The sequence below is a fragment of the Schistosoma haematobium genome, chromosome 7 (assembly GCF_000699445.3).
Source record: "Schistosoma haematobium chromosome 7, whole genome shotgun sequence".
Classification (NCBI taxonomy): domain Eukaryota; kingdom Metazoa; phylum Platyhelminthes; class Trematoda; order Strigeidida; family Schistosomatidae; genus Schistosoma; species Schistosoma haematobium.
The window spans coordinates 3,785,518-3,813,406 of NC_067202.1; the positions used below are offsets into that span (position 1 = coordinate 3,785,518).

At 36.3% G+C, this 27,889-nt stretch overlaps 1 protein-coding gene across 1 annotated transcript; it reads right to left on the reverse strand.

Moving 5' to 3' along the window:
* Positions 1-38: 38 nt before the first annotated feature.
* On the reverse strand, positions 39-26,804 carry MS3_00009455 (uncharacterized protein). The gene is made up of 8 exons (XM_051217833.1): positions 26,700-26,804; positions 25,592-25,669; positions 21,002-21,660; positions 11,951-12,076; positions 9,781-9,905; positions 5,946-6,216; positions 3,673-3,819; positions 39-1,097 (listed from the first exon to the last, which is right to left on the reverse strand). The coding sequence occupies exons 3-8, from the start codon at positions 21,333-21,335 to the stop codon at positions 940-942; spliced, it is 1,161 nt and encodes a 386-aa protein (XP_051064258.1). The 5' UTR covers positions 21,336-21,660; positions 25,592-25,669; positions 26,700-26,804; the 3' UTR covers positions 39-939.
* Between the last annotated feature and the right edge of the window lie 1,085 nt (positions 26,805-27,889).

Consider the following 27,889-nt stretch of genomic DNA (forward strand, 5'->3'; position numbering starts at 1 on the left):
TGATGCTCACGTATGATCGATTTACAGCGGATCTCAATCAGGACATTACAGATGAGTGGCTACAACATATGGGATTACTAAGAAGTACCTGTATTTATGATTATGGTGTTCAAATGGCTGCTGGAAATTGTGAAGTCCATCGTGATGATGTTGTATTTCGATGTAATATATGTTGGTAAAACAAGGACTTTTGTCGCTCGATCCAGATTGAGACTAAGACAAATTATGATAATTGTTGTGAACTGGACAATAAAAGCATCAGTAACATTAGCTGCAGGTTTTCCATGATGGTCTAACTTCAATGGACTCATGATCTCAACTATTAAAATGAAAATATTACTGAATTAAGAAAAACAACACCTTTATAAAACAAGATCCATTGACAACAACTGATACAATTAAAACAACCCACTGAAGGAATTGAAATACATAAAATGTATGTTATAAAGATAATAAATCATTGTTTATGGTAAAACATAATAATAGTACAAACTATAATAAAAAAAACATGATGAAAACCGTTGAATAAATCAAAAAATAGAAGTGGAAGGCAAGTTTTCCTCTCCCCCCTTTCTCTTTCTCTCTCTCTCTCTCTCTGTGAACTATTCACATTTGTGCATTTGTTTGTTTGTCTTTATTTGTTTATCTTTTGTGAATGAGTATACATAGGTGCATTTGTGAATACTTAGTGTATGTAGGTGTGTGTGTGTTTGTGTGTGTGGGGGTGGGGTGGGGTGATTGAGTGGACACTTGGCAATAAGTTCATTCTAATGAACAAATAGTTCTGAATAGACATTTACATTATACATGTATTGTTAATGAAAGGGAAACATGTATCCAGGTTTGTGTTGTTTGTTTTTGTTTTTACAAATAAACAAACATGTGACAAACGAAATCGGGCTTTTTTCTTCTTCTTCTTCTTCTTCTTCTTCTTCTTCTTTAAATATCATAATTTCTTGGCATATTAATTAAATCAATAGATTCTGGTCCACGACGATATCTTCGCCATATTGTTCGACGACATCCACAAATAAGTACAGTAAGTGTACAAATAAGGCCACCAATAATAGCAAATGCTAATATAATTAAACCATCATCTGAAATAGTAGAAGAATAAAAGAAAAAAACAAATATAATACATAAGTAAAGATGGATAGTGATATCCAGGACGTGCGTCTCATCCTATTTAGGACTCGTCAGTTAGATGTACTTGTATCTCAGAGTTCATGTTCATTCTGGCTAAGTGGATAACGTGATAATGTTTGAAGAGAGTGATGCTGGATTCGAGTCCCAGATGTTTTCGAAGTAGTGTTCTGGTATGTTAGGATTATCGAGTGAACAATGCTACATTCAGATGTGAAATACTACGTAAAGATGGTAGATCGATTGAAGAGGCAATAAAATTTCATTGAATAGGATGATTATAATATGTAGTTAGTATGCCATATCATCACCTACCTTGATATGGGATGATAGCTGGGGTAGAACAATATCGAAGAAAAGTTTGAGGTCAAATAAAAACATAGAACCTGTCTATAGACCCAATAACTTTGATAGTGAGCAGTGTTAACAGGTGTAGCCCATCTGGTAGGGGTTTGAACCATAATCGCAACCAATTGTTGAAGATGGATGATATGGATAAGCATCAGTTGTAATAGCATAGATACATTCACATTTTCTCATAAAATACTTATACCTTTTAACTCAATGATTTCATTCTTTGTTATCAAATTATATTGTATATTATCAGAAGGGGTTTGTGGAGATTTTTAGAAATTTTCACAGATTGAAGTCATGAGTCAGTTGAAGCTAGACCACCATTGAAAACCTGGAAGCACTGGACGGCCGTTTCGTCCTAGTATGGTATATGGTGGCGCAACTTCGTGGATTGGTTGAAGTTAGACATTAACACCGTTGAATTCCGGCCGGCTCAGTGGTCTAATGGTTAAGTGCTCGCGCGCGAAGCCAGTAGGTCCTGCGTCCGAGCCCCGCGTGGTGCCGAGGAGTCCCATACTAGGACGAAACGGCCATCCAGTGCTTCCAGGTTTTCAATGGTGGTCTAGCTTCAACTGACTCATGATTTCAATCTGTGAATATATTGTATATATTTAATCTTGTCTACTACTACCCTTGAAACTCTTATTAATTCTACAAATCTGTAATTTGTCATTTCATTCCAAAGACCAATACACATCAATTAAAATTTATTCCATTACACAAACCACTGGCTATCTGGACTCAGTAAATATGTGGATTATATCGTGGCATTTGAAGAGGAAGGTACTGAGCACCGGAGCGAATATCGACCGTAAGATACAGGTACATCCAGCTGTCAAGTCCAAAATAGGGCGAAACGTGCGTTCTGTATTCCAATGCTAGCCGCCATCCATCTCTGCTTATAAATAAACTACGGTGTAAAACAGGATGAATATTATTAAATATTTCAATCTTATGAATGGTAGGTAGTGATCTTGTGTTGGCCGCTAAACCTCTCACTATATATCATGAACCATACGTTAAAATACGGTTGTGGTAGCATTTATCAAGTCTCTAATCATTCTTAGTAGAGAAATATGCAAGAGTCTGGATAAAATTTTGGTTACATTAAACTATGGAACCATAGCAGACCATTCCTGAAAATCTTGAATTCCAAGTGAATTTTCTTTATAATCGATATGATAATCAATTTTATTTACAATAGATGGAGCATTGGTAGCAGCCGGACCCAACACATATCTTTCATCTCATTTGGGAATCGTCAACTGAATTCACAGGCAAGATAAGAATTTATGGATGACCTTGGAAGGAATCCCAAATGACCTTGAAACATTTCAGTAAATCAGAAAACGGTCAGTGTAGAGTAAGAATATATTATACAGAACCAAAAAATCAGAGTGGACACACTTCTGTAACTTGGTTTAAAAACTTTTCAACATCATGAAGAGGCTCTAAAGTTCTGAAATTGTAATGCATACGATACAGCAATTCATCCATGTGACTCTGTAATAATCGACCTCTGGAGCCATGATAAGGTCGCGAAAATTCTTTTAGCCTCGGTCACATTGCTTCTCTATTATTTTCGTGTACTCTGGTGGTGGGGTCTACGATGCATGTAATCAAGTGTATGTGAGCATCGATATGCTCTCCGGCCATCTGTGTATATTGTGGTGCGTGGCTACACATACTGCCATATAAGTAGTAATATCGTTGTGGCCTCTTTGAGATGATCTATCATATGTACTAAGGACCTGTTATTTGTACTTAAGGAAGTGCTACTTACCCAGTCTTCTTTAGCACTTCGTCCTTTATTCAGTTTCCATTTTCTGATGACCGTTTCGTCTATTATTATTACCATTGTTATCATTGTTGTCATTATGGGTTCCTAGCGTTTTAATCCAAAGCTACAACCAATTGAATTCAACCCTATCGAGTATGAGGAAGGTACCCACCAAAAATAGATTGATTGAAGTTAGACTTGTATACCATTGAAATCCAGCTCAACAGCCTACAGGATAATCGTCTACTCACAAGGCTGAAGGTCCTAAGTTCAACTCCCAGTTGTGGGGTGGTAGATGAGTCGCTATTGAGGAGTCACATATTTTCACTAGTTAACTAACTTAAATCAATTTGTGATTAAAATCATTATCATTGTTAGACTAAATCAATACTTACACATACAACGTCGTCCAGGATAATTAGCATCGAATGATGCATCAATTGTAAAATGATTACACTCGCATATATAAGTACCTTGTGGTTGTACAATACATTTAGCATTTATTGAACAATCATGATTTCCATTTTTACAAGGATCATGAACTGTAGAAAATAACAATGGAAAGTAAAGGAAAGTGTTGATCAATAAAATTGGTGATGGTTTTGTGATAAGGTTGAAATAAAATTTACCTGAAGTGGATTTTATGCAATAGTGAAAGCCAATAGTTTTAGCAAGTACTTATATCATTTAGTTATTAAAGTTTATGTTGACTGTTACATAGATTCTCCATAAATCTCTTTGTTGATGATTAACATTTGATCATTAGTAACTAGTTTCAAACTGTAATTCTGAGGTAAGATGGTGGTTGGAGGTAGTCGACAGGAAACCATGGACCCAGGTTTCGTGCTACGTGGCACTCGTCAGTAAAGTGTACCTGTAATCTTGAGGGAACTGGTACTCCCTGACGGACTCGGTCCCGTATCGGCCGGCCTTACAGTCAGAGACGTTACCACTGGGCTATCTGGGTTGCGATTAAGCTCCTGTCGGAATGAGTTTTATTCACAATTGTTTGACCACTGGTTGGCGATCAATGTCATGTGTATCTTATCACAGCATAGTTCACACAATGTTGAGTCACCTAGATTAGTGGCCACAGTGCAACATGGTCGATAGCATTTGGTCTACACTAAGAAGGAATTGATACACATAACATTGATTACCATCCAGTGATCAATCAATTGTAACTTCCATAAACCTCACTATTGCTTATTAATATCAATTCAGTTTGAGTGGTTGTAGGATCATTAAATAAAACAATATTTCATAAGATATTACTTAATAATTTTTTTCTAGTTAGCGTTTTTTTAGCGAGTTAGTTTTCTACGGGATGGGGTCGCTAACGCCATGCCCAACCCTTCTCCTTTATCTGGGCTTGAGACCGGCAGTAGCCATCGGAGGGACTCCAAGCGGAGTTTTCATAAGATATTAGTCCAGAACAATAAAATTTCACTTTCAAACTATAAGGAATTATCGTAGAAAATCAATATCAATGAATAATAATAATTATTTTTGCATATGTGGTCTAACTTCATGATTGAATTTTTAGAAAAAGTCAATGGGAACCTGTAAACGAGATTGTAGATCATCGACAATACTATGAAGCATAAACTGATCATGATTAACACAAAATTACTTGTACTCATGTTACTAAAGGTTATCTGATACTTTATATCTTCTCAAACTATATTCTTCATCCTAGTATGGGACTCCTTAGCAGTGCGCATTCATGTCTCAAACTATGAAGCTGATTGACATGGCATTCTAATCTCTCCAAATGCATTACATCTCATTTTGACCTGTGATGACTAATGTCAAATAGTGAGAGACTCAAGTCAAGCAGAGTTCCTTAGCAACTACGTCTGATTACATGACATTCAAAATATGTACACGTGATGTCAAAAGCGTTTAGACTAACAGTGAGCACATTACAATTTGATCTATATGATTCGATTAGCATCAAGAATAATATGACTTGACTTGAACACATAAATATTGGTACAAAGTGGCAACGAATACATATGCGCCACACAAGTCACTTGAGTTTTGTGTTGGATGGGATACTGTGTGGGTGCCCAAACGGAAGAAGGTGGTTTTCTTAGAGGGTCACATCAGTAGCCTTCGACCTAAAGATCTGATCCAGAAGGCAGTAGAGCAACGTCAGGTGATGGAGTGTCCAGGTAGCAAGTGACCGACAATAGATTCATACACTATTTGTCCCTTCAGGATCTTGGATCCCATGTAAACCATCGGTTTGGAATCAGGGTTTCCCAATTCAGCTAGGTGGATTCCCAGTGTCCACCAACCCTGTTAAAGCGCCAGACATTTGCTTCTTGTCCTCTCGATTTCGTAAACAACATCTGTAGTGCGAGAAGGCAGTGAATAGGACTTCCATCGCAGAGACTGTTTACGCGTGGCCATGTTAGAGCATTTGAAGAGGGAGAGCGGTCTCTCCCTACTCTCGGTCGTACCAGGGCGCATGAAACCGATAGGTTTTGGGTTCGAATCTTGCAAGTTGGGATCGTGGATGGCCATCGAATACTTCCAGATTTTCGATGGTAATCTAACTTCAATGGAGTCATGATCTCAACTATTGAAACTATTATTATTATTATTATTATTATTATTATTATTATTATTATTACTGATATTCATCATAAGTAGTACTTACCATGAACTGCAAACGTCGATGAATTCCCAGAAATGATATCATCTAATGAAATGGTTTTGAATTCATTTAAACTTGGATCCATTGTTTTTAATCCAGTCATAATTTGATTTTGTATTAATGTTAAATTTATCAATGGAATTAATGATAATTCTATATCTAATATTAATGCAACTTCAATTATGACTGATATTTTATGATAAGTAATTAAATAACAATCAATAAATGAATTCGATAATTGTATATTTGATCCACGAATGATACTTAATTTAAGCTAAATTACAACAACAACAACAACAAGAAGAAGGAAAAAGAAGGTAGATGAAATAAGATTATAATAGTAAATTGTCAGTGACTATATTGATTATTGATTATGAATATGTCTTGTCATTACTTATTTTATTTTCCCTAAGTATTATCATTTCATTCTGTTTGTGTGTGGGCTGTGATACTTCCCGGGTGCCCAGACCGAAGCAGGTAGTTTTCTTAGGGGGCCACGCCCAGAGCCTTTGACCTAAAGGTCTAACCCACAAGGCAGTGGAGCATCGTAAGGAGATGCAGTCCCATGGTAGCCGGTGACCGAAAAATTGGTTCATACGCCATTTGTTCCCACAGGATACTGGAGCCCATGGGCACTATTGGTTTGAGATCCGGTTAAAGCGCCGGACATTCGCTTTTCGTCCTCTCATTTTCGTAAACAACACTCGTGGTGCGAGAAGGCAGTGAGTAGGACTTACCTGGCAGAGACTGTATACGCGTGGCCGTGTAAGAGCATTTCGAGAGGGAGGGCGGACCCACCTCACTTTCGGCTATACCAGGGCATTTGGGGGTATGTCTTGTCAAAATGGACGTTACTTGTTATATATCGGATCATCATTGATTGTTATCTCGGAAATGTTTATCACTTATATTCGAAATGAGGGAATTGTGTACTTTTTACGACAAGAAAGTCATTTAGTTAGTTAGTTGGTCAGTCAGCTACAACGTAGGATCAGGCACATATGTGCATCGATCCAAGTTGCAATACCTCATTAGCACAACAAGATCAACACCGAATTCATAGATGTAGTTAATTCAATAGTGGTAATATATAAAAGAATGATTTTGTATAAAGATATAGTACAGGAAGAAAGAATTAGTTCGTAGAAAGAAAGATGTGAAGCAATTTTAATCTCATAGTTTAAAAGAAGACAAAGAGTGTATACACCTACGCCATTGTGATCGATTCTGAACCATGTCACCAAGAGTCTACAACCATTGGTTACGATAGTCACGCGGACACCAACCAAGTAGTCTGTATCTACCAAAATGGCTAAGACACGAAAGTAAGAACACAAACACTGGTATAAGTGAAGATTTATTGACCACAGAACACGACGACGACAACGATGATAGTTCAAATTACTCTCATTTATCTAATGATTGTACACCCATTTTGATTAATAATTAGGATGAAGTCATATCTATAAAAGTTACAGTTATAACAGATTGGTTGGTTGATAACAAGATGTAGACTGAAAAAAATTAATACCTAAAAGGTTTGTGTAATATTCTGTCTAATCTGTTTTATATCAGTCAATTAATTCGTATTTACTTGTAGGTCTTGATCACCTACGTAGTCATCAGTATTTATTGCTGAACAATTCAATATTAGTGTGGTGTGTGCTACTGATGTCAACAGATATAAGTAGTATATATCCTCAAATGAAAGTGAATTGCCTAGGAACAAAAGGTTAGGAAGATAGAAGAAAAGAGAACGAGAACAGTGAATGATTGCTGTGGAAATGAAGGAACAATGGAGTCTGAGACGATTGATTGACATTTGCAAAAGGAACAGTCAAGTTTGTGACAATTGATTGACACTTTGCAAATGAAGAATTTACTGTATGGTTCTCAGATTTTAGTAAAAGATTCTATAATTTCGCGCTGAATTACATTCGATCTTCCCCACATGTTCTCTTGCTCATTACACTAAAACGAATTGGTTATCCAGTACTGGATAGTTTTCAATGGTACCCAAACTGAAACTAACCGTAGCTTTTAATTCCTACTCAATAGATCTGTCACAAATGAATATATATATCTGATAAATAATAATGATGTATATCATTGAAATCATGAACCGATAGATATTGGACCACCATTGAAAACCTGAAAGCATTAGACGCTCATTTCGTCCTAGGGTGGAACTCCTCAGCAGTGGACATCTACAATTCCATGCGTAGGATTCCTAATGAAATTCAATAATCATTACAACCTCAAACTGAAAACAATCAATATACTTTCATTTATCAATGATGTCACTAACAAATATGCTGAAAATGATGTTATTTATGATTAGACTATTGGGTTAAATGATTTGTCACTGCTTTCTTGACGATGATGGTGTTTATGATGATGACAAGCTGAAGTATTTACTTTGCTAATATATATATATATATATATCGAGAGAGAGAGAGAGACCCGTATCACACCCTATTCCAATCTATAGTAATGCTTATCTGTATACGTGAAAGATAATAAACTATTGGTGGTAGTTTATGAGCTAGTTATAACAATAAAACAGATTACATATGCAATCATCCTAAGTAAAAGTACAAATCGATGTAAATAGTGATAACAATGCTAACAGCTAAAATGAATAATTTGAATTCATATATAATGGTTGTTTATACCTTACCTGATTAGCGTTTTTGTCTAAACAAGGTTGTTGTTGTTGTTGCAGATTTAAAAGGAGAGATTGTCAAAGAAAGGGTGGTATTCCTACAGTTGAAGATATTATGGAAGTCAAAATAACTTTCAACCAATATCAAAGTCAGTATCTTCAATACAAACATCTAGACAGTCCTATTGTATGGAGCTGAAACTTTGTGAGCTACTACAATCATCATCAAACAACTGTCTATGCAAGATACTCAATATTCGTTGGCTGGATACCATCAGAAAAAACCTACTGTGGGAGAGAATAAGTCAGATTCCAAATGAAGAGAAAGTGAGGAAAAATCGTTGGAAGTAGATAGGACATACATTTGTGAAATTGTCAGACTGAATCATGAGGCCAAGTCTTAACTTGGAATCCCGAATGGAAACGGAAAAGAGGAAGACCGAAGAACATGTTTCGTCAGGGATTTGAAGCAGACATGAAAAGGATGAATAGCAACCGGAAACAACCAGAAAGGATTGTCCAGGACAGAGTTGTATGGGGAATGCCGGTGAGCGACCTATGTTCCTCCAAGAGAAGCAACAAGCTCAAGTGAGTAAATAGACCTGCCGATTAATGGTTAGGACTGCAATTAATTCGTATTTCGGCATTTGCAGTCCTAAACATTAATGGTAAGATCAAAACAAGCAATATATAGGAGTTAATATTCACTTGATTGAACAAACCAGTGGCTATCTGGACTCAGTAACTAGGTAGATAACATTATGATGTATGAAGCGGAAAGTACTGAGTTCAAGTATCACAGTGAACATAGACTGCAGGATGTAGGTACAACCAGCTGTCGAGTCCGAAATAGGGTGAAACTTGCGTACTGTACTCCACTGCTAACCAACATCCATCTCTGCTTCAAACTTGACTTACTTTGCTTATATCTATTATTCCATTTAAAATGATTACGGTTTTTTTAATACCATGGACCCCGAATGAGGGATCGTGGATGAACGCTGCTGAGGAGTCCTGTACTAGGACGAAACGGCCGTCCAGTACTTCCAGATTTTCCATGGTGGTCTAGCTTCATTTGACTCATGAATTCAACTAATAAATTACTATAATATCCACAAAACCCCTCCCTGATTTAATTATTTATCAAAATGAAAGCTTTCAGCTAAAACTTACAAGTTTACAAACATCTAATGCTTTAATGGTAGATAAATAACTTGACTTATCTTCAAAGTCTTTTTGCCAGACAGCTTCTTTACCATTATCGTATATTTTAAGTTCTACGACAAATATAAGATCATCTGAAAAATTAAGAAAAAAAGGCAGAGAAACTTACAGATATTGATAACAGTATTATAATGTAGTAAACAAATTACATCCTGTGCGATAAGATGGCGGTTCAAGGTAGTCAACAGGAAACCCTGGACCCAGGTTTCGTGCTATTTGACACTCATCAGCAAGATATACCTATAATCTTGAGGAAACTGGTACTCCTTGACGGATTTAACCCCGTATCACCCAGTTTCACACTTAGAGACGTTACCACTGGACTATCCGGGCCGCCATTGACTTCCTGTTGGTCTGAGTTGCATTTACAATTGATTGATCACTGGATGATGATCAGTATCATGTGTGTTAGGTCCCTCTTAGTGCAAATCGAATGCTACTGACCAAGTTGCAATGTGGCCATTAGTTTAGGTGACTCGACATCACGTGCAGTATGTTGAGATAAGATGGTGGGATCGAATCCGTCAGGGAACACCAGTTCCCTCAAGATTACAATTACATCTTGCTGACGATTGCCAAATAGCACGAAAACCGGGTTCAGGCTTTCCTGTTGACTACTTCCAACTACCATCTCCTCTCAACATAGTGCACGCAATGTCGAATCACTTAGACTATTGGCCACAATACAACTTGGTCGATAGCATTTGATCTGCACTAAGAAGGACCTGACACACATGACATTGATCACCACCTAGTGATCAATCAGTTGTGAGTACATCCTGTGCGGATTTCCTAGATATTGCTTGAATGCACAAACATTGTAAACAGAAATGAATGATGGTTAGCAGCCTTGGATTCTACTACTAGCCATCTTGCTTATAATGCCTTTTACTTTCTGTTTGAGATTTTTTCGAATACAGTCAACGTGAATGCATTTCCTTGTAAATTCCAATAAATCGTTGGAAGTTCTCTGAACCATCCAAAAAAAGGTTATGTTCATTTGATCTTAAATAAGATCCAACGATAGTTACATTCGTAGGTGGTATTTGTTAGATGTATTATCACTGAAAGCTAAGGAGTGATGGACTGTCATTTTATCTCAGTATTAGAGTCGCCATAGATGCTAACCCATAAATAATTGCCGATTGAACTTAAGATCTATAGATCTACCAGTGAACACTCAACCATTTAAATCATTAGATTTTTACCCGATGGTCCAGTTCAAACTTCAATTAAGTTGTGCTATAGAGTAACGATCATTGTTCATTGATTGTCTATTCTATCTCAAACTTACATGCTAGTCTTTAGCCGAAATATTCAATGATAATATCTCTGATTTTGGAATTGAGTGAGGTCTGTTGAAATCTTGCTAAAGGAACTGACCCCTCTCCCCCAAGAAATTGGACAAACAATTTGGTTAAGGTGTAGCAACTAACATGGAATCTGCATCGAAGATTATATTAAATCACTTAACATTAAAATTGTACTTACTTACTTACCATTTACTGGGTGGTAAATGGACATATTTATCTCTACACAAGATTAATCAACCTTTGAACCGATTGGTCACTGAGTACTGGTCAATGCTATACTTGTCCAACATTTATAGCTGATCGAATTCAATCAATCAAGCTGAAATGTAGATACTAGTCCGAGTTACTTGACATCATTTTACTATTTTGAGGTGTTGAATGGTTTAAAGTAATCAGCTGGGAACCCTTGTTCCATCTAGATCTTATACTAGTTGATACTCATAAGAATGACGTGACTGTTATCTGTTAGAAACTGGTATTGTCTGGTGAAGTACTAGACGGCCGTTTCGTCCTAGTATGGGACCCCTCAGCAATACACATCCACAATCACGCTCACGGGATTCGAGCCCAGGACCTTCGATCACGTGCGCAAACGATTAACATTTAAATCACTGAACTGGCATCCAACAGTGTTAATGTTTAACCTTAACCAATCCACGAAATTGCGCGACCATCATCCATTGTACTGAGGTAGATATTTGTCTCTAGTCTAATTTAAATTTTTTGGGTTATTAATAAAACTCTAATCTACTAATTAACAAACATCTCAGTTGATAATAATACATGAATATTAACCGTTAACTTACGTCTTTGACATCGTTTCCCACGTGTATGATCTTTACATAAACATTTTGGTGTTTTTGATGTACCAACACATGTTCCACCATATTTACATGTTGATTCTTGACAATTTGTTAAATCTGTTTCTGCCTCTTATAATACAATGAAGGAAGAAAAAAAAGGAACCTTCGAATAGAAATTCGAAAAAATCACTTAGAAAGTTTCTTTGTTTATATGATGTAATGACATCAGTTAGACAAACGTTTAGAATTGAGAAATACTGGAGGGCTTTTTTTCATCGAAGTATACGGTCTCGACTACATTACTTACAAGGGGTCAAATTCATGACCTTGAGATGATAAAGAATTCAACCTGAAGTTTGTGCTGATGGTGTTGTTCAGAAGAATGATGAAAACTCCACGACCAAACCATCCAGCTCAAAGAACAAAACTCCATCAAAATCATGACCATCAAGTTATATGATGAATGTCTAATCTTTAGATCAATACGATAACATCCAACGGTCTATATTTCTAACTTTGATCACAATATTGTGACTTGATTGAAATTATAAATTTTGTTTGCTTGATGTTAACTAAATGCCACAAAGGTTAATCGCTCACTGTGAGACCTGAAGATGTTAGTAATGTCAGTCATGTAAACTATGAAACCGAAAAGTCTCTGCAAACCTTTTATATCAATAGTTTATAGGATTAATTGGAAAGTAGAAAGCGTTGGACATTTATTTCGTTCAAGTTCGGGACTGTTTATCGACATGCCCTTAAAACATTCAGGCCTTACAGAAACCGTAATAATATCATGTCACTGGATTGATGTGTAGTTATAAACATTTCCAACTATATTCAATGTGTAGTAAAATGAAATATACACATCAGTCGTCACTAACCGGTGTTGGAGATAGCTGGAAGAAAGTTAGAGACGGCCAAACCAAAACGTGGCATCAGTGCTTGAAGTCACTAACTTGTAGTCTGAACCATGTTGGTAGATGCAGACTACTTGTTTGGGGTTCACGTGACTATCGTAACCAATGGTTGGAGACTCTGTGTGACATGGCTCACAATCGATCACAATGGCGTTGGTGTATACAACACTCTCTGTCTTCCCTTAAACTATGAGATTAAAATAGCTTCATATCTTTCTTTCTACCAACTAATTCCTTCTTCCTGTACTATATCTTTATACAAAATCATTCTTTTATATATTACCACCATTGAATTAACTACTTCTATGAATTCGGTGTTCATCTTGTTGTGTTAATGAGGTATGGCAACTTGAACCGATGTATATATGTGCCTGATCCTACGTTATAGCTGGCTGACTGACTGACTAACCTTCAATCGTTTTCACAGATTCTAAAGTCCTAGATTGAGTGTTGATATCAGTTTATTACAATAAAAGATATCGACAAAATATGATTTACTGATACAATAAGCAAGATGGTTCAGACGTTGCTTAGTTCACTAGTTGTCCAAAAAGATTATTTCTCAATGATCAACCAACTAAATATCATAATTCCTCGACCCTAGTTTCCCTTCCCTATAATCTTTAGATCTCACAAAACTTCAGGAGAGAAGAGGTTTATTCACAGATATTTATCAGGCATTTCTTTTATTTAGCGTATGAGAAATTTTGTGTGATAATTCTGTTTTACATTAAAATTTAAGTGATAGTATGGTGTGTGCTACTGATATCGACAGAGATAAGTAGTATTGTAGTGAACAAGATCACAAGTGGGGACAATCGAATGTATTTGAATACAAAATTACAGAACATCTTCGTGAAATCTGGGAACCACACAGTAAATAATTGATTTCCAAAATGTTAATCAATCGTCTCAGTACTTATTTTTTCGTCATTTTCACACCAATCATTCTCTGTTCTCACCCTCTTTCCTTCGATCTCCTTAAACTTCTGCCTCTAGGCAATTTACTTTCGATTGATGATACATACTACTTATATCTGTCGACATCAGTAGCACACACCACAGTATGTATCATCAATCGAAAGTGAAATACCTAGTAGCAGAGGGTCAAGATGATCAAAGAAAAGAGAACAAGAACAGACAATGATTGCTGTGGAAATGAAGGAACAATGAAGTCTGAGGCGAATCACTGACATTTTGTGAATGAAGAATCTAATGTATAATTCTCAGATTTTACTAAGATGTTCTATAATTTTGTATCGAAATATATTCTATTGTCCCCACTTGTGATCTTCTTCACTACAATAGTATTTTATTTCACAAATTCTGCATCAATTAGAATTATTGTTTATAACTATTAAGTAAGTCAATCAACTATATTTCTAGTTTTTGTAAAAATACTGACCTTTACCCAACAGCAGTAGAACCTAGGTCACGCGATTTGACCTATTTGGAACTCATCAGCCAGGATATCCCGGCATCCCAGATTTGATGTTCCAAACAGGATCAAAAAACGCATCCTGAAGTTCACTGCTATCCATATCCTACCTATTTCATGATAATTTGTGTTATGATAAGTGTATCGAAGCGATTCCCATATGATACGTATATACGAACTAAGACCGATTACAATTCAGTCAAAATATCAACAATCAGATAGTTCAAAACTATTACTAATGAAGTTAAAACATATAGAGTTTTAGCATACTTGGTATGTGGTTAAATGTGTAAAATCAGGACTGGCCTGCGTCAACATCCAAACTAAGGATAGGGTGTGAAGTAGTCGAACACGTTGACAACTTCATTTACCTTGAAAGTCCGATCAGTCCTAATGGGTTAGTGTCTGATGAAATCTCAGCACGGATTCGAAAAGCTCGTTTGGCTTTTGTCAAACTACGGCATCTTCGGCGAAAGTGAGATATCCGTCTATCAATTAAGGACGAGTATACTGCGCGGCAGTCCATTCTGTTTTAATTTACGGCTGCGAAACGTGGCCATTAAGAGTTGAAGGCACCCGTAAGCTACTAGTATTTGACCACAGATGCCTCAGAAATATTGCTGGCGTCTGCTGGGATCACCAGGTAAGTCATAGTGAGGTTAGACGCAGGGTATTAGGGAAGGATGGTAAATCAGTTGATGAGGTTGTGAATCTTCATCGACTGAGATGGTTGGGCCATGTGTTGAGTATGCTGAACACCGATTACCACAACGTACAATGCTAACTGGTGTTGGGGATGGTTGGAAGAAAGTAAGGGGTGGCCAAACTAAAACGTGGCATCAGTGCTTGAAGTCACTAACTTGTAGTCTGAACCATGTTGGTAGATGCAGACTACTTGTTTGGGGTTCACGTGACTATCGTAACCAATGGTTGGAGACTCTGTGTGACATGGCTCACAATCGATCACAATGGCGTTGGTGTATACAACACTCTCTGTCTTCCCTTAAACTATGAGATTAAAATAGCTTCATATCTTTCTTTCTACCAACTAATTCCTTCTTCCTGTACTATATCTTTATACAAAATCATTCTTTTATATATTACCACCATTGAATTAACTACTTCTATGAATTCGGTGTTCATCTTGTTGTGCTAATGAAGTATGGGAACTTGGATCGATGCCTGATCCTACGTTTTAGCTGACTGACTGACTGCATTCTGTCTTACATACAACTCATCAGCTAGAGTTTAGGATCATATAACCACATGAGTTTAGTACTTTTTATATCAAACACCTAATGTGCTATTTAATAAACAACTAAATCTAGAATATCATTCATTTGTTCAATCAGTATAGATTTCTAGTTTCAATTTATTGATATTTAACACTACCATTGATCACTCTCTCTGTGTCCCTGTTACATCATAAGTCCATTGCCTCAATATAGCTTTATGTCACATCAAACTATTCAGGTCACAATAAAGAGCAATAGAAACTAATCTATTATAGTCTTAAATATCGACAATTTGATATGATAAATCATTGTTAAAACATATGATTATTATCTTATTACTATCATTAGAGTAATCTCTTGTAATATCATCTTATCACATATTCTCTTTATTGTTATCATGTTATCATTTAGGTGTAATTCAAGTAGAAACTTGAATTTTTTTGATTAAGATCATGAACCGATTGATGTTAGACCACCATTGAAAATCTGGATGCACTGGATTGCCATTTCGTCCTATTGTGGGACTCCTCAGCAGTGCGCAACCACGATCCCGCTCGCGCGAATCGAACCCACGGCCTTCAGTCTCACACGCGAACGCTTAACCTACTTGAATGTAGTTTACATTCACATCCATATATATTCTTAAACATGATCTTTATATTATGCAACATAATGTAGTTCTTTAACCTTTACTTTTCCTTGTAAATAAAATTATCCTAGTACTTGACTAGGTTTTTAAAATTAAAAAGAAATAGTAATCTGCAATTGATATAAGCATTATCAACAGTCAAGATCATAAGTCAGTTGAAGTTAGACCACTATGCAAAACCTGGAAGTACTGGATGGCCATTTCGTCCTATTGTGGGACTCCTTAGCAGTGCGCATCCACGATCCCGTCTCACGAAATTCGAATACAGGATCCATCAGTCTCACGCACGAGCACCTACCTTCTAGATCACTGAACCAGCTGGCAACTAACTGTGTTAATGTTTAACTTCAAGTAATCCACGAAATTGAGCGATACATCCATCATTGTTTTCAGTGAGTTACTATCTCATAAACATTTTCATTAAGAATGGTAGTAAGTGAATATTTTAAAAGTTTTATTGATGTTCTCTCATATATATATTTGTCGACAATGTTACACTTCTCGCTAAGGCTATGTTTTAAACTTCTTACTTTTACTTCCAGTCATTTCAGATCATAACAATATTGTATACAAGTTCAAATCATTAAGTCTAGTAGTTATGCTACAACTAGATTGATCGAGAATTTAAATCAACGATAATCATTAAACAAATATGGTGTTTATTACTATTCAGTAATTACTCATTGTATCTTAGTTTTATAATAGAGGTTAGTTATGACTCGAATAGCTCAGTGATGATGTCTCAAACTGTGAAGCTGGTTGACATGGCATTCTAATCTCTCCAAATGCATTACATCTCATTTTGACCTGTGATGACTAATGTCAAATAGTGAGAGACTCAAGTCAAGCAGAGTTCCTTAGCAACTACGTCTGATTACATGACATTCAAAATATGTACACGTGATGTCAAAAGCGTTTAGACTAACAGTGAGCACATTACAATTTGATCTATATGATTCGATTAGCATCAAGAATAATATGACTTGACTTGAACACATAAATATTGGTACAAAGTGGCAAGGAATACGAATGCGCCACACAATTCACTTTATTTTTGTGTGTGGTGGGATACTGTGCGGGTGCTCGTACCGAAGAAGTTGGTTTTCTTAGGAGGTTGCATCAGTAGCCTTCGACCTAAAGATCTGATCCAGAAGGCAGTAGAGCAACGTCAGGTGATGGAGTGCCCAGGTAGCGAGTGACCGACAATTGTTCCTTCAAGATCCTGTAGCCCAATGTACACCATTGGTTTGGAATCAGGGTTTTCCAACTTCCCTTGGTGGATCTTCCTTATCCACCATGAATAACAATGATTATCGGTAGATGATTACCTTCAATCTCTCAGTCATTCAAGATAGTTGATTGTTCGAAACTTGGTTGTAATGAAACAGCTGCTCAGTGCCTCGCAGTTTCCGCTGATTGTCTAATTGTAGTCAATCTGCCTTATAAAACTATGAAATAAACATCGAATTTAACGATCTCCACAAATCCTTAACAATATACTTAATAGTACAAAAACTTTCACATAAACTTTGAAACAGTTCTCATAACTATGAGAATTTCAGATAATCTTGTATGATCGAATAGAAACCTAATGAAATATATACGTGTTCAGATTCAAAAAATAGATTCACAGGGATACCTATGTGTGGTAAATATCTATAAATATACCACCCAACATCTAAAAGTGGGCCATTTTACTGATTTGCTAGTTTAAGTAAACTTCATTAAAGCTTAAGACATGTAGTCGATAAGTCTTGTTAGATGAACGCTCAATCCGATTTCCTGGTCGCTTTTAATAACCTGAAGACTAAATCTACAGTTTTTTGATGGAGTCTTATTCTCTGAGCTAGATGGTTTGGTCGTGGAGCTTTCGCGATTATAAGAATACGCAAATAAGAAGGAAAACTCGTAAAGTTTTGTACATGTTTATATTATATCCTAATGAAGATTAAATTACGGGTAATTTCTGTGAACTATTAATAGACTAATATTACTGTATAACTATTCAGTCACTAGATTATGTATATTCATATCCCTCTTATTATAAGCTACATTATGATCTATAGACAATTATGATATGTTTACTTATTTTATTTATTTATTTATTTGAACACATAAACATCTGTACAAAGAGGCACCAAATAGATATGCGCCACATAAATCATTCAATTTGTGTGAGGGCTGTGATACTGCCCGGGTGCCCAGACCTGAGCAGACGGTTTTCTTAGGGGGCCGGCCCCTCAAGCCTTCGATCTAAAGGTCTAATCCACAAGGCAGTGAAGTGACGTCAGGTTATGCAGTTCCTTGGTAACCGGTGACCAACAATAGGTTTATATGTCATTTGTTTCCTTAGGATTCAACTCTCCTAAGTGAACCCTCCGTGTCCACCAATCCGGTTAAGGCGACGAATATTCGCTTTTCGTCCCCTCAGTTTCGTAAACAACAATAATGTTGCGAGCAGGCAGTGATTAGGACTTCCCTGGCAGAGGCTATATACGCGTGATCATGTGAGAGCATTTGGGGAAAGAGAGCTGACTCTCCCCACTCTCGGCCGTACAAGAGCATATGTTGATTACAGTCTCTCACGTTCACAGCTACCTATTGGCTTGATCTTGTACAAATGTTAGTTCCTATTTTATGGTGTGATACAGTCTGTTTGGCTGGTACATAAATCAAGTAAGTATGTTTGACATGAATGAGTTGCTCAGTGGAAGGTGATATTGGTGTTCTGAACTCAACTGAAAAGGCTGGGAGGGAAAAGGGTCAAGATGGATGCTAGTTTGCTCATACTGGTCGATACATCATTGGTTTGGCGCAATGTTAAGATTGTATAAGTCATATTTCGATTGGCGAATAAATTACGTGATAATTAGCCAGGCTTAAAGTCACAACAGTTTACTTGTTAAATAAGTAGAAATTAAGTCACTAATTTGGTCGACTTGAGTGTTGGCTAGCAAGTCAAATTATACGGTTCACTAATAATAATAACTGTACTTAGTGTCAAATTACCTCTAGTTAATTATAAAACATACCTAGCTTTTATGAATGTACATATTTTGTTACAAGAGATAAAGAAAATCACAATCAAATGAAGAGTTTTTTTTAAAAAGTTGGATAGTAGTGAGTACTGAAATCCAAAATGTTTTTTGATCTTCTTGGGATTAGTCTGTCAGATGTACTTGCCTCTCAATGATGCTCATCCTAATCAGGATACTTAGTAACTTTCATTTGGAATGACCACTGCATTATTCAGTAAGTAACTGAGCCCAGATAAACAGTAACTTACTCAATAGGTATGAATGTATTAGTAAGGACCCGACCGTTGATGCTAACTTTACGTGGTGGTCGGGCTTGCCTATCGTGATTAATTAATCGAGCTATACTGGCTGGAACAATCGTTTCTCAAGGTCTTACCATGTCAGACAGGTCGGTTGAAGAGCGGTAAGTCTAAAAGCAACAAACCCAAGGTCCGAGGGAAATATCGTTCTGCTGACTGTACAGACAGCAGTAAGGTGTTTCCTTCAGACCACCACCGTAGCAGCGATGCTGCCTTCCCATAAGGAAGGGTGGGGGTAGAAAATGTCGACCCTGAAAATGCATATGTCTTCTTATTCCACGGATTTCTGTCTCTGGCAATAAGGTCCCGCCAAGTTCGGAGCTGACACGAGAACTACTCACAAAAAGATTATGTGTGACCTGTCTGAAACAGTTGAACTTTTGGCACTGGTATCACGCTCCCAAGTCACTAAGACCACCCTTAACACAATTTCCTTTTCAGGTACCTCTAGAAGAACCGTTCCACGGTGTGGGCAACCGGGAAGTGATAACCGCTCACATACCTCTAACAGCACTCAGGATCAGTAAGGACTTGTATTTCCTCGTTATTGATGATAACATTTGAAATCGATCAGTCTTGAACAAAATTGACTCAGTATTATCATTTAGTTACCAAATATTTCAACGTTGAATAGTGGATGAAAATGGAATTACGAATTCAGATTCCGTCCTATTTCAATAGAAACTGATCATTTTACATTCCTTAACATTAACAATGGGAACATACAAGCTTTATTTTATATCCCCTGTATATATATATATATTATTTTTAAAATATTTCAAAGATTGAAATCATGAGTCAATTGAAGCTAGACCACCATGGAAAACCTCGAAGCACTGGACGGCCGTTCCGTCCTAGTATGGGACTCCTCAGCAGTGCGCATCAACTACCCCGCACCCCAAGAGATTCGAACCCAAGACCCACCGGTCTCGCGCCAAGCGCTTAACCAACTAGACCACTAAGCCAACATCCAGTGGCGTTAATGTCTAGCTTCAACAAATTCAAGAAGTTGCGCCACCGTATACCATTTTCTTCAGTGAGTTGATTTCTCACAACCGACCTAGTTGAACCCCACTGGTAACGGCTTCTCACTAGGACTCTAGGAATATCTCTTGAAGTCAGTCACTAGTGAGCAGATGATTATTATCATAAGGGGTTTGTGGAGATTATAGAAATTTCACTGGTTGAAATCATGAGTCAATTGAAGCTAGACCGCCATGGAAAACCTGGAAGCCCTGGATAGTTGAGTCATGAATAGTTGATATCATGATTCAGTTGAAGTGAGACCACTATGGAAAATGTGGAAGCACTGGACAACCATTTCGTCCTATTGTGGGACTCTTCAACAATAACATCATAATCTGATTTGTTTCACACCCATAATTTCTTATTAGAAAAGTATCTTTTCAAAATTTCATCAACACAATACACACACATATAAAGTTACATTTCAACAATAATTATATTATACTTACCTTCACCACAATCAATCCCTTTGAAATCTGGTGTACAAATACATTTTGAATCATTTTCCTTTAAATTATCATTATTATTACTACTACTACTACTATTACTATGGGGATGACGATCACGACGACATATTCCATTATTTAAACATGGTGGTTGACATATGCCAATTGGATTCATATCCATTGAATAAATTATTTTAGAATTAATTAATTTTACAGGAGAAATTGTAGTCATTAATGCTGCTGCTGATGATGACGATGATGATAATTCAGCCCAAATAATTATTGGACATAATAATAAAGAGAAAATCAATAAATGATCAATCATTTGTATTACCATTTATATAATTTATCAAATTCCCTTAAAATCCATCTATATATATATATATATATGTAATCAATGAAGTAATAAATTGGATGAGATTCTGGTTAGATGAATGTTTGTGTTTGGTTTGTAGAATGATCAGCACTAGATCTAAGTCGTTGTCGTTGTTGTTGTTCGTGGTGGTGGTGGTGATGACGATGATGATGATGATGATGGTGGTGATAGTGATTTGTTTGTTTTCTTTTGTTGACAACTAGAATGATCTGATCTTACTTTTTTTTTAAAAAATCTAATATACAAGTAATTCACATCAAATTATCATTTATGTTCAATAAATAATCTGAAATAAATAAACAAATTAATTAATGACAATTATAATATAATAATAGTAATACTTATGAAGCCATTTGTTGTTCTTTCATATTTATTAACTAATCATGGGTGGAATAAAATAAACAAACTTTCTAAAAGAATAAAAACTCTTACAAATCAATACATAAATGGACAGGGAAGGGAGGAGTGTTGGATGGTGGCAACAAGAAAAGTGTGTGTGTGTGTGTGTGAGAGAGAGAGAGAGAGAGAGCGAAACAGCACACTTTAATAAACAGAAGAAAGAAAATGTATAGGCGGAAGGTTTTTTGTCAATGAGAAAAAAAAAAACGACATACACACATACATATATATAGACATACATTAGCACACAGACACAATTACATAGTTGTACAATAAGTAATTAATTACACGTTACACTGTTACTTTCTTTAAAATTTTCAAATGGATCAACCTTAATTAAATGTTCAACAATATAGAATTTAAACACAGTTATAACTAATGATTATTTTTTTTCTGAAGTACTCTTATTCTTCATAAATATTGATTACCATAGTTGATATCATGAGCCAGTTGAAGTTAGACCACTATGCAAAACGTGGGAACACTGGACGGCCGTTTCGTTCTAGTATGGGACTCCTCAACAGTGGGCATCCACGATCCTGTCTCGCGAGACTCGAACCCAGGACATATGAGTGTTGCGCGCGAGCGCCTACCTTCTCCTGTGCCGAGTTTTTTCTCTTACTACAATGAAATATACTCATTCACTCAGTCAGCAACAATGTAGAACTTCGTATGTAGGTACTTCAGTTCAAGTTGTCATACCACAATATCACAGAGGTATAATTGTAAATTCAAATCCCATAGTGGTAGAGGTAGTAAAAGTATAAGCAGTAATCGGAAAGGCTAGGGTTTGAATATGTTATTCAATAAATTTGGAAAGAGAAAAAAGAAAGGGACATGAAGAATTCAGAAGATTAGAATTTTGGAGAACACAAAGAGTGGATGCACCTGCGCCATTGCAAACGATTCTGAGCCATGTCATTCAGGGTCTCTAACCATCGGTTGCTATCATCTCGCGGTCCCCAACCAGGTAGTCTACACCTACCAATATGACTCAGTCTACTTGTCAGTGACTTCATAGACTTGTGCCATGTTTTGGTCTGGCCGCCCCTGGCTTTCTTCCAATCTACTCCTATACAACAAAACATCGCACATCGAGGTAGTCGGTCGTTGGGCATACGTAACACATGTCCCAGCCATCTCAACTGATGAAGTTTCACTACTTTATCAATTGATTTGCCATCCTAGTACCCGTTTTTTAACAACTGAGTTACTTACTCGGTAGTCTCAGGATGTACGAGCAATGCTTCGAAGACACCTATGATCATCTCAGTGTTTGTTGATTTGGCAAAATAATATGAATCGATCCACTTATGTGCTGAATTACACGTTGTTTAAAACTGAATGAATAACTATAATGTTTTCGATTACCATATTCTACTGGTCATTAGTATTAAAATTCTTTCATGAAATACCATGTTTCTCATCATAAACTGAAGGTACAAATGACTTATTTATGCTTTATTCACTTAGGTATTAGAATATTGTAAGGTGTTTAAAATTGGTTGATCACTGAGAACTGACCAATGTCATTCATATTAATTCTTTCAGTGCTAATCAGACCCTATCGATCAATGGTAAATATTTCAACCATATAGAAGGTTAATCACTGCTCGAATTGCTGGTTAGGAACGTTTCAGACTGTGAAGTTGAAGTACTAGTTCCTTCAAAACTACTGATACGAAATCTCGATTTAAAGTTTTCATTCGATTATCTTAACCACAAAACATTGAAATCTATATTTATGCAAATCTATGGGTAAAGTGAAATACCAAAAACTGTTGTAGAAGTTGGAAATGACTAAAGTTTGCAAAGCTAGAGATTCATCAAGTGGTAGCCCCCAAACGCCCTGGTATGGCCGAGAGTGAGGAGGGTCCTCTCTCCCTCTCCAAATGCTCCCACATAGCCACGGGTGTATAACCTCTGCCAGGGAATTCCTACTCTCTGCCTTCTTAAACCACGGGTGTTATTTACGAAATTGAGAGGATGAAACGCGAATGTCCGGTGCTTTAACCGGGTTGGTGGATATGGAGGATCCCTCTACGGGAGTTCGAAAACCCTGATCCAAAACCAATGGTGTACATCAGCTCCAGAATCGTGAGGGAACAAATGGCGTACGAATCAAGTATTGGTCACCGGCTACCATGAGACTGCATCTCCTTACGATGCTCCACTGCTTTGTGGATCAGACCTTCAGGTCGAAGGCCCCAGGTGTGGCCCCGTAAGAAAACCACCTGGTTTGGGCACCCGGGTAGTATCACGGCCCTCATACATATCAAATGAGATCTGTGTGGCGCATATGTATTTGGTACCTCTTTGTACCAATATCTATGTGTTCAAATAAATAAATAAAACAAACGAGATAATCAAAACTAGAGTGATTGACTAGTTTTTTTGGTATGCTCAAGTTTTATAAATTAGACACCTAAACTAAGAAGCTTTAATTGTGACTTTAAACAATATTATCAGAGTTGACTTCATGTAAATGTATGCTTTCACAAGCCTCGCATCAATTTCGCCCTTATACTCTTGTTTGTAAATGGTTGTTCATGTAGGTTTCATCGTCATCATTTGTCTTTATATTCAGAGTGACCGTATTGTTTAGTTGACCTCTGATTGTGTCATTGATTGACCTTTTATTATATGTATTCAGCCTATAAATACGATTTGTAACTATCATACAATGCGTCTACAAGTTGCTATACTTCTTATGACAAAAGTTCTCTGAGGTAAAATGAAAAGTGATATTTTAGGGTCAATCTTTTTTAACCTCCTTCTTCCCTTGTAGGAAGGAAGTATTACTGTAAATGCTCAATGTTTAAGGCGAACAACCAACTGCCGTCACACTTCAGAATAGTAATAGCATAACTTCATCTTTAATTACTAAATTCACACTAACCACTTTTCAACCAACCTACCTGGTATGATAGGATCTAAAGGAACCAATATTCCAACCAGTATACCAACTCCACCTGTAGCTCTTCTAGAGTTACTGCCGGTCCCAGGCCCGGGTAAAGGAGGAGAGTTGGGCATGGGGTTAGAGTCCCCATCCCATAGAAAACTATCTCGCTAAAAAAACGCTTACCAGAAGAAGTAAGTAAGCAAGTAAGTATACTATGATAAGGCTATTACAATGAGAGAACCCTACCACTATATAAAGGTATCACCCACAGTCGAGTATTATCATCAATAAGATTATACTTTAAGTCTATTCATACATATAAAATGATGCAAAAAATAAAACTGTCAAACAACAACAACAACTGAATAAGCTAGTCAGCTACAAACACTCCTTAGGATAGTAATATAAATATCCTAACATTGAATGAATTTCTATCATGCTTTACATGAACTAAATTATACAATCCATTTATACCTGTAGAGTCTCTCTCTTTCTCTCTCTCTAATAATCTAACATTAAAAATCAATATTTTATTATTGATCTAAAAGTGAAGCTAAGAGAGATCTTAAAAATCAATATATTATTAAGGGTACTTATATAAAACTTTGTTTAGTCAGTTATAATTATTGATTATGAAATGTTTTTTTTAAAAAAAATTATTATCAATATTACAATTTCGATTAAAGAAATACTAAAAATGTCAAATGTTACTATGTACATCTTGTTGATTGTTTCAACAACAAGTTATAAATTATTTCATTTAAGTTAAGACATTACACTACTGTCACTACCAGGGAAAGTCATTAACAGAGTGTTGCTGAACCGGAAAACCAAAGTCCTCAAATTCGAAACAGAGAACAGCAATCCAATCACACTTGATGGTGAAACTCTAGAAGATGTAGAATCCTTCACATACCTGGGAAGCATCATTGATGAACAAGGAGGATCGGATGCAGATGTAAAGGCGAGGATTGACAAAGCAAGGACGGCATTCCTACAATTGAAGAACATATGGAACTCAAAACAACTTTCAACCAATATCAAAGTGAGAATCTTCAATAAGAACGTCAAGGCAGTTAGTTCTACTGTACGGAGCTGAAACTTGGAGAACTACAAAAGACGTTGGAGGAGAATAGGACATATATTGCAGAAATCATCAAACTAGATCCCGAAGCAAGCCCTAACTCGAGATACTGATTGGAAACGGAAAAAAGGAAGATCAAGGAACATACACTGTGTCGGCAATTAAAAAAAACAGCCATTAAAAGAATGAATAGCAACTGGAAAAAAACTGGCAATGATTGCCCATGACAGAATTGGTTAGAGAATGCTAGTGAGCGATCTATACTCCTCCATAAGGGGTAACAGGCGTAAGTAAGTAAGTAAGTAAGTAATGTACAAAATATGTGACACATTAGAATGAATAAGATAGAAAATAGAACTATCCTAGAAAGCTAATGCCTTATAGTGAAATCATTATCTAAGAAAATTATTTATTACACATTACACTAAATTTCTAAAAGTTGTTGATTGTAAATTTACTCGGTATTGTTTGCTTATATCATCCCATCAATGTTTAGAACTAGAATTGATCAGTCTCTTATTGACATATGTACATCCTCTGAGGACTGCCTTGATATTGTCTGAAGTCATAAGCTTTCTAATCAAAGATAGATAATGGCTAACAATGGAAACAAAGATATGTGTTTCATCCTATTTATGACTTATCAACTAGATATACCTTCATCCTAGAATTGGTGTTCACTCCAGGATTCGAACCCAGTACTGTTCGCTGTGCTAATGCGGTATGACAACTTGGACCGATGTATATATATATATATATATGCCTGGTCCTACGTTGTAGCTGACTGACTGTTCACTTCTAACATCATTATATTATCCACTTAGTTACTAAATCCTGATCATCACCTATTGATTATATTTACAATATCCATAGTTCGATAACCAACCTCCTTACATGGTCATATTAAGAAAAAAAAACTATAAACGAATGATCAACTTACATGTTACTATGAGAAACCTGAATTACATATTAAACATTGTTTAAATGAGCTACTTATTTTGTTGTTGAAAGAAAATAGAAATAAAAATAGTATGGAACTTCAAACTATTTCATTGTATTGAATGCAATTTACTGCATACAGTGCGTATGTATGTGTATTGTGCATGTATATATATATATATATATATATATATATATATATATATATATATCTAGGTACGTTTGTGTAGGTATATTTACAAGCACACAAATAAATAAGTACTCTAATGTGTGATAAATGTGATTTAAATTTATAAAATCAATAATTCAATTGATTAATTCTTTTTGTGTACTTTGAACTCATTGACTCATATTATAAATCAATAAATTTGAGTCAATTCTGATTGTATAATAAGTCAATTGAAGTTAGACCATTGTGGAAAATCTGGAAGTATTGGATGGCCGTTTTTGTTCTATTGTGGAATTCTTCAATGAGAGTGCATATCCATGATGCTGACTTGCAAGATTCCAACCCAGGACCTATCAGTCTTGCAAGCGAATGCTTAACTACTAAACCAATCTTGTAATTGTATAGTACTTTGTCGATTAATAGATGACGTAATTCTATATGCAACAAATGAAATATGACATTTAAATCAGATTTCATTGCTGATACAAACACAAAACTGTATTTGGTCAAATGGATTGAATGGCGGCTCACTGGTCCAGTAGGTTAAGCGTTCGCGCGTGAGACTAAAAGCCCTAGGTTTGAATCTCGCTCGCAGGATCGTGGATGCGCGCTGCTGAGGAGCCCCATAATAGGACGAAACGGCCGTCCAGTTCTTCCAGGTTTTCAATGATGGTCTAACATCAATCGGTTCATGATCTCAATCGAAAACTTAACAATCTCCACAACCCCTAAATTGATAACTTTCTATTTTTTTAAATATAAGAGCAATTCAAGTTATATTGGAGATATACTTCACAACTATTAACTAACCTTTGTTGAATGATTTCAAAAGAATTTTTTGGGTTTAACAATATATTCAAATATATTCAAGCAGTGACCAGTGGAGTTCAACTGGGTCTGTTGAGAGATAGTAACTCACTGAATACAATGGTGGACGGTGGCTCAATTGGGTGGATTAGTTGAAGTTAGATATTAACACGGTTGGGTACCGGCTCAGTGGTCTAGAAGTTGATAGATACATA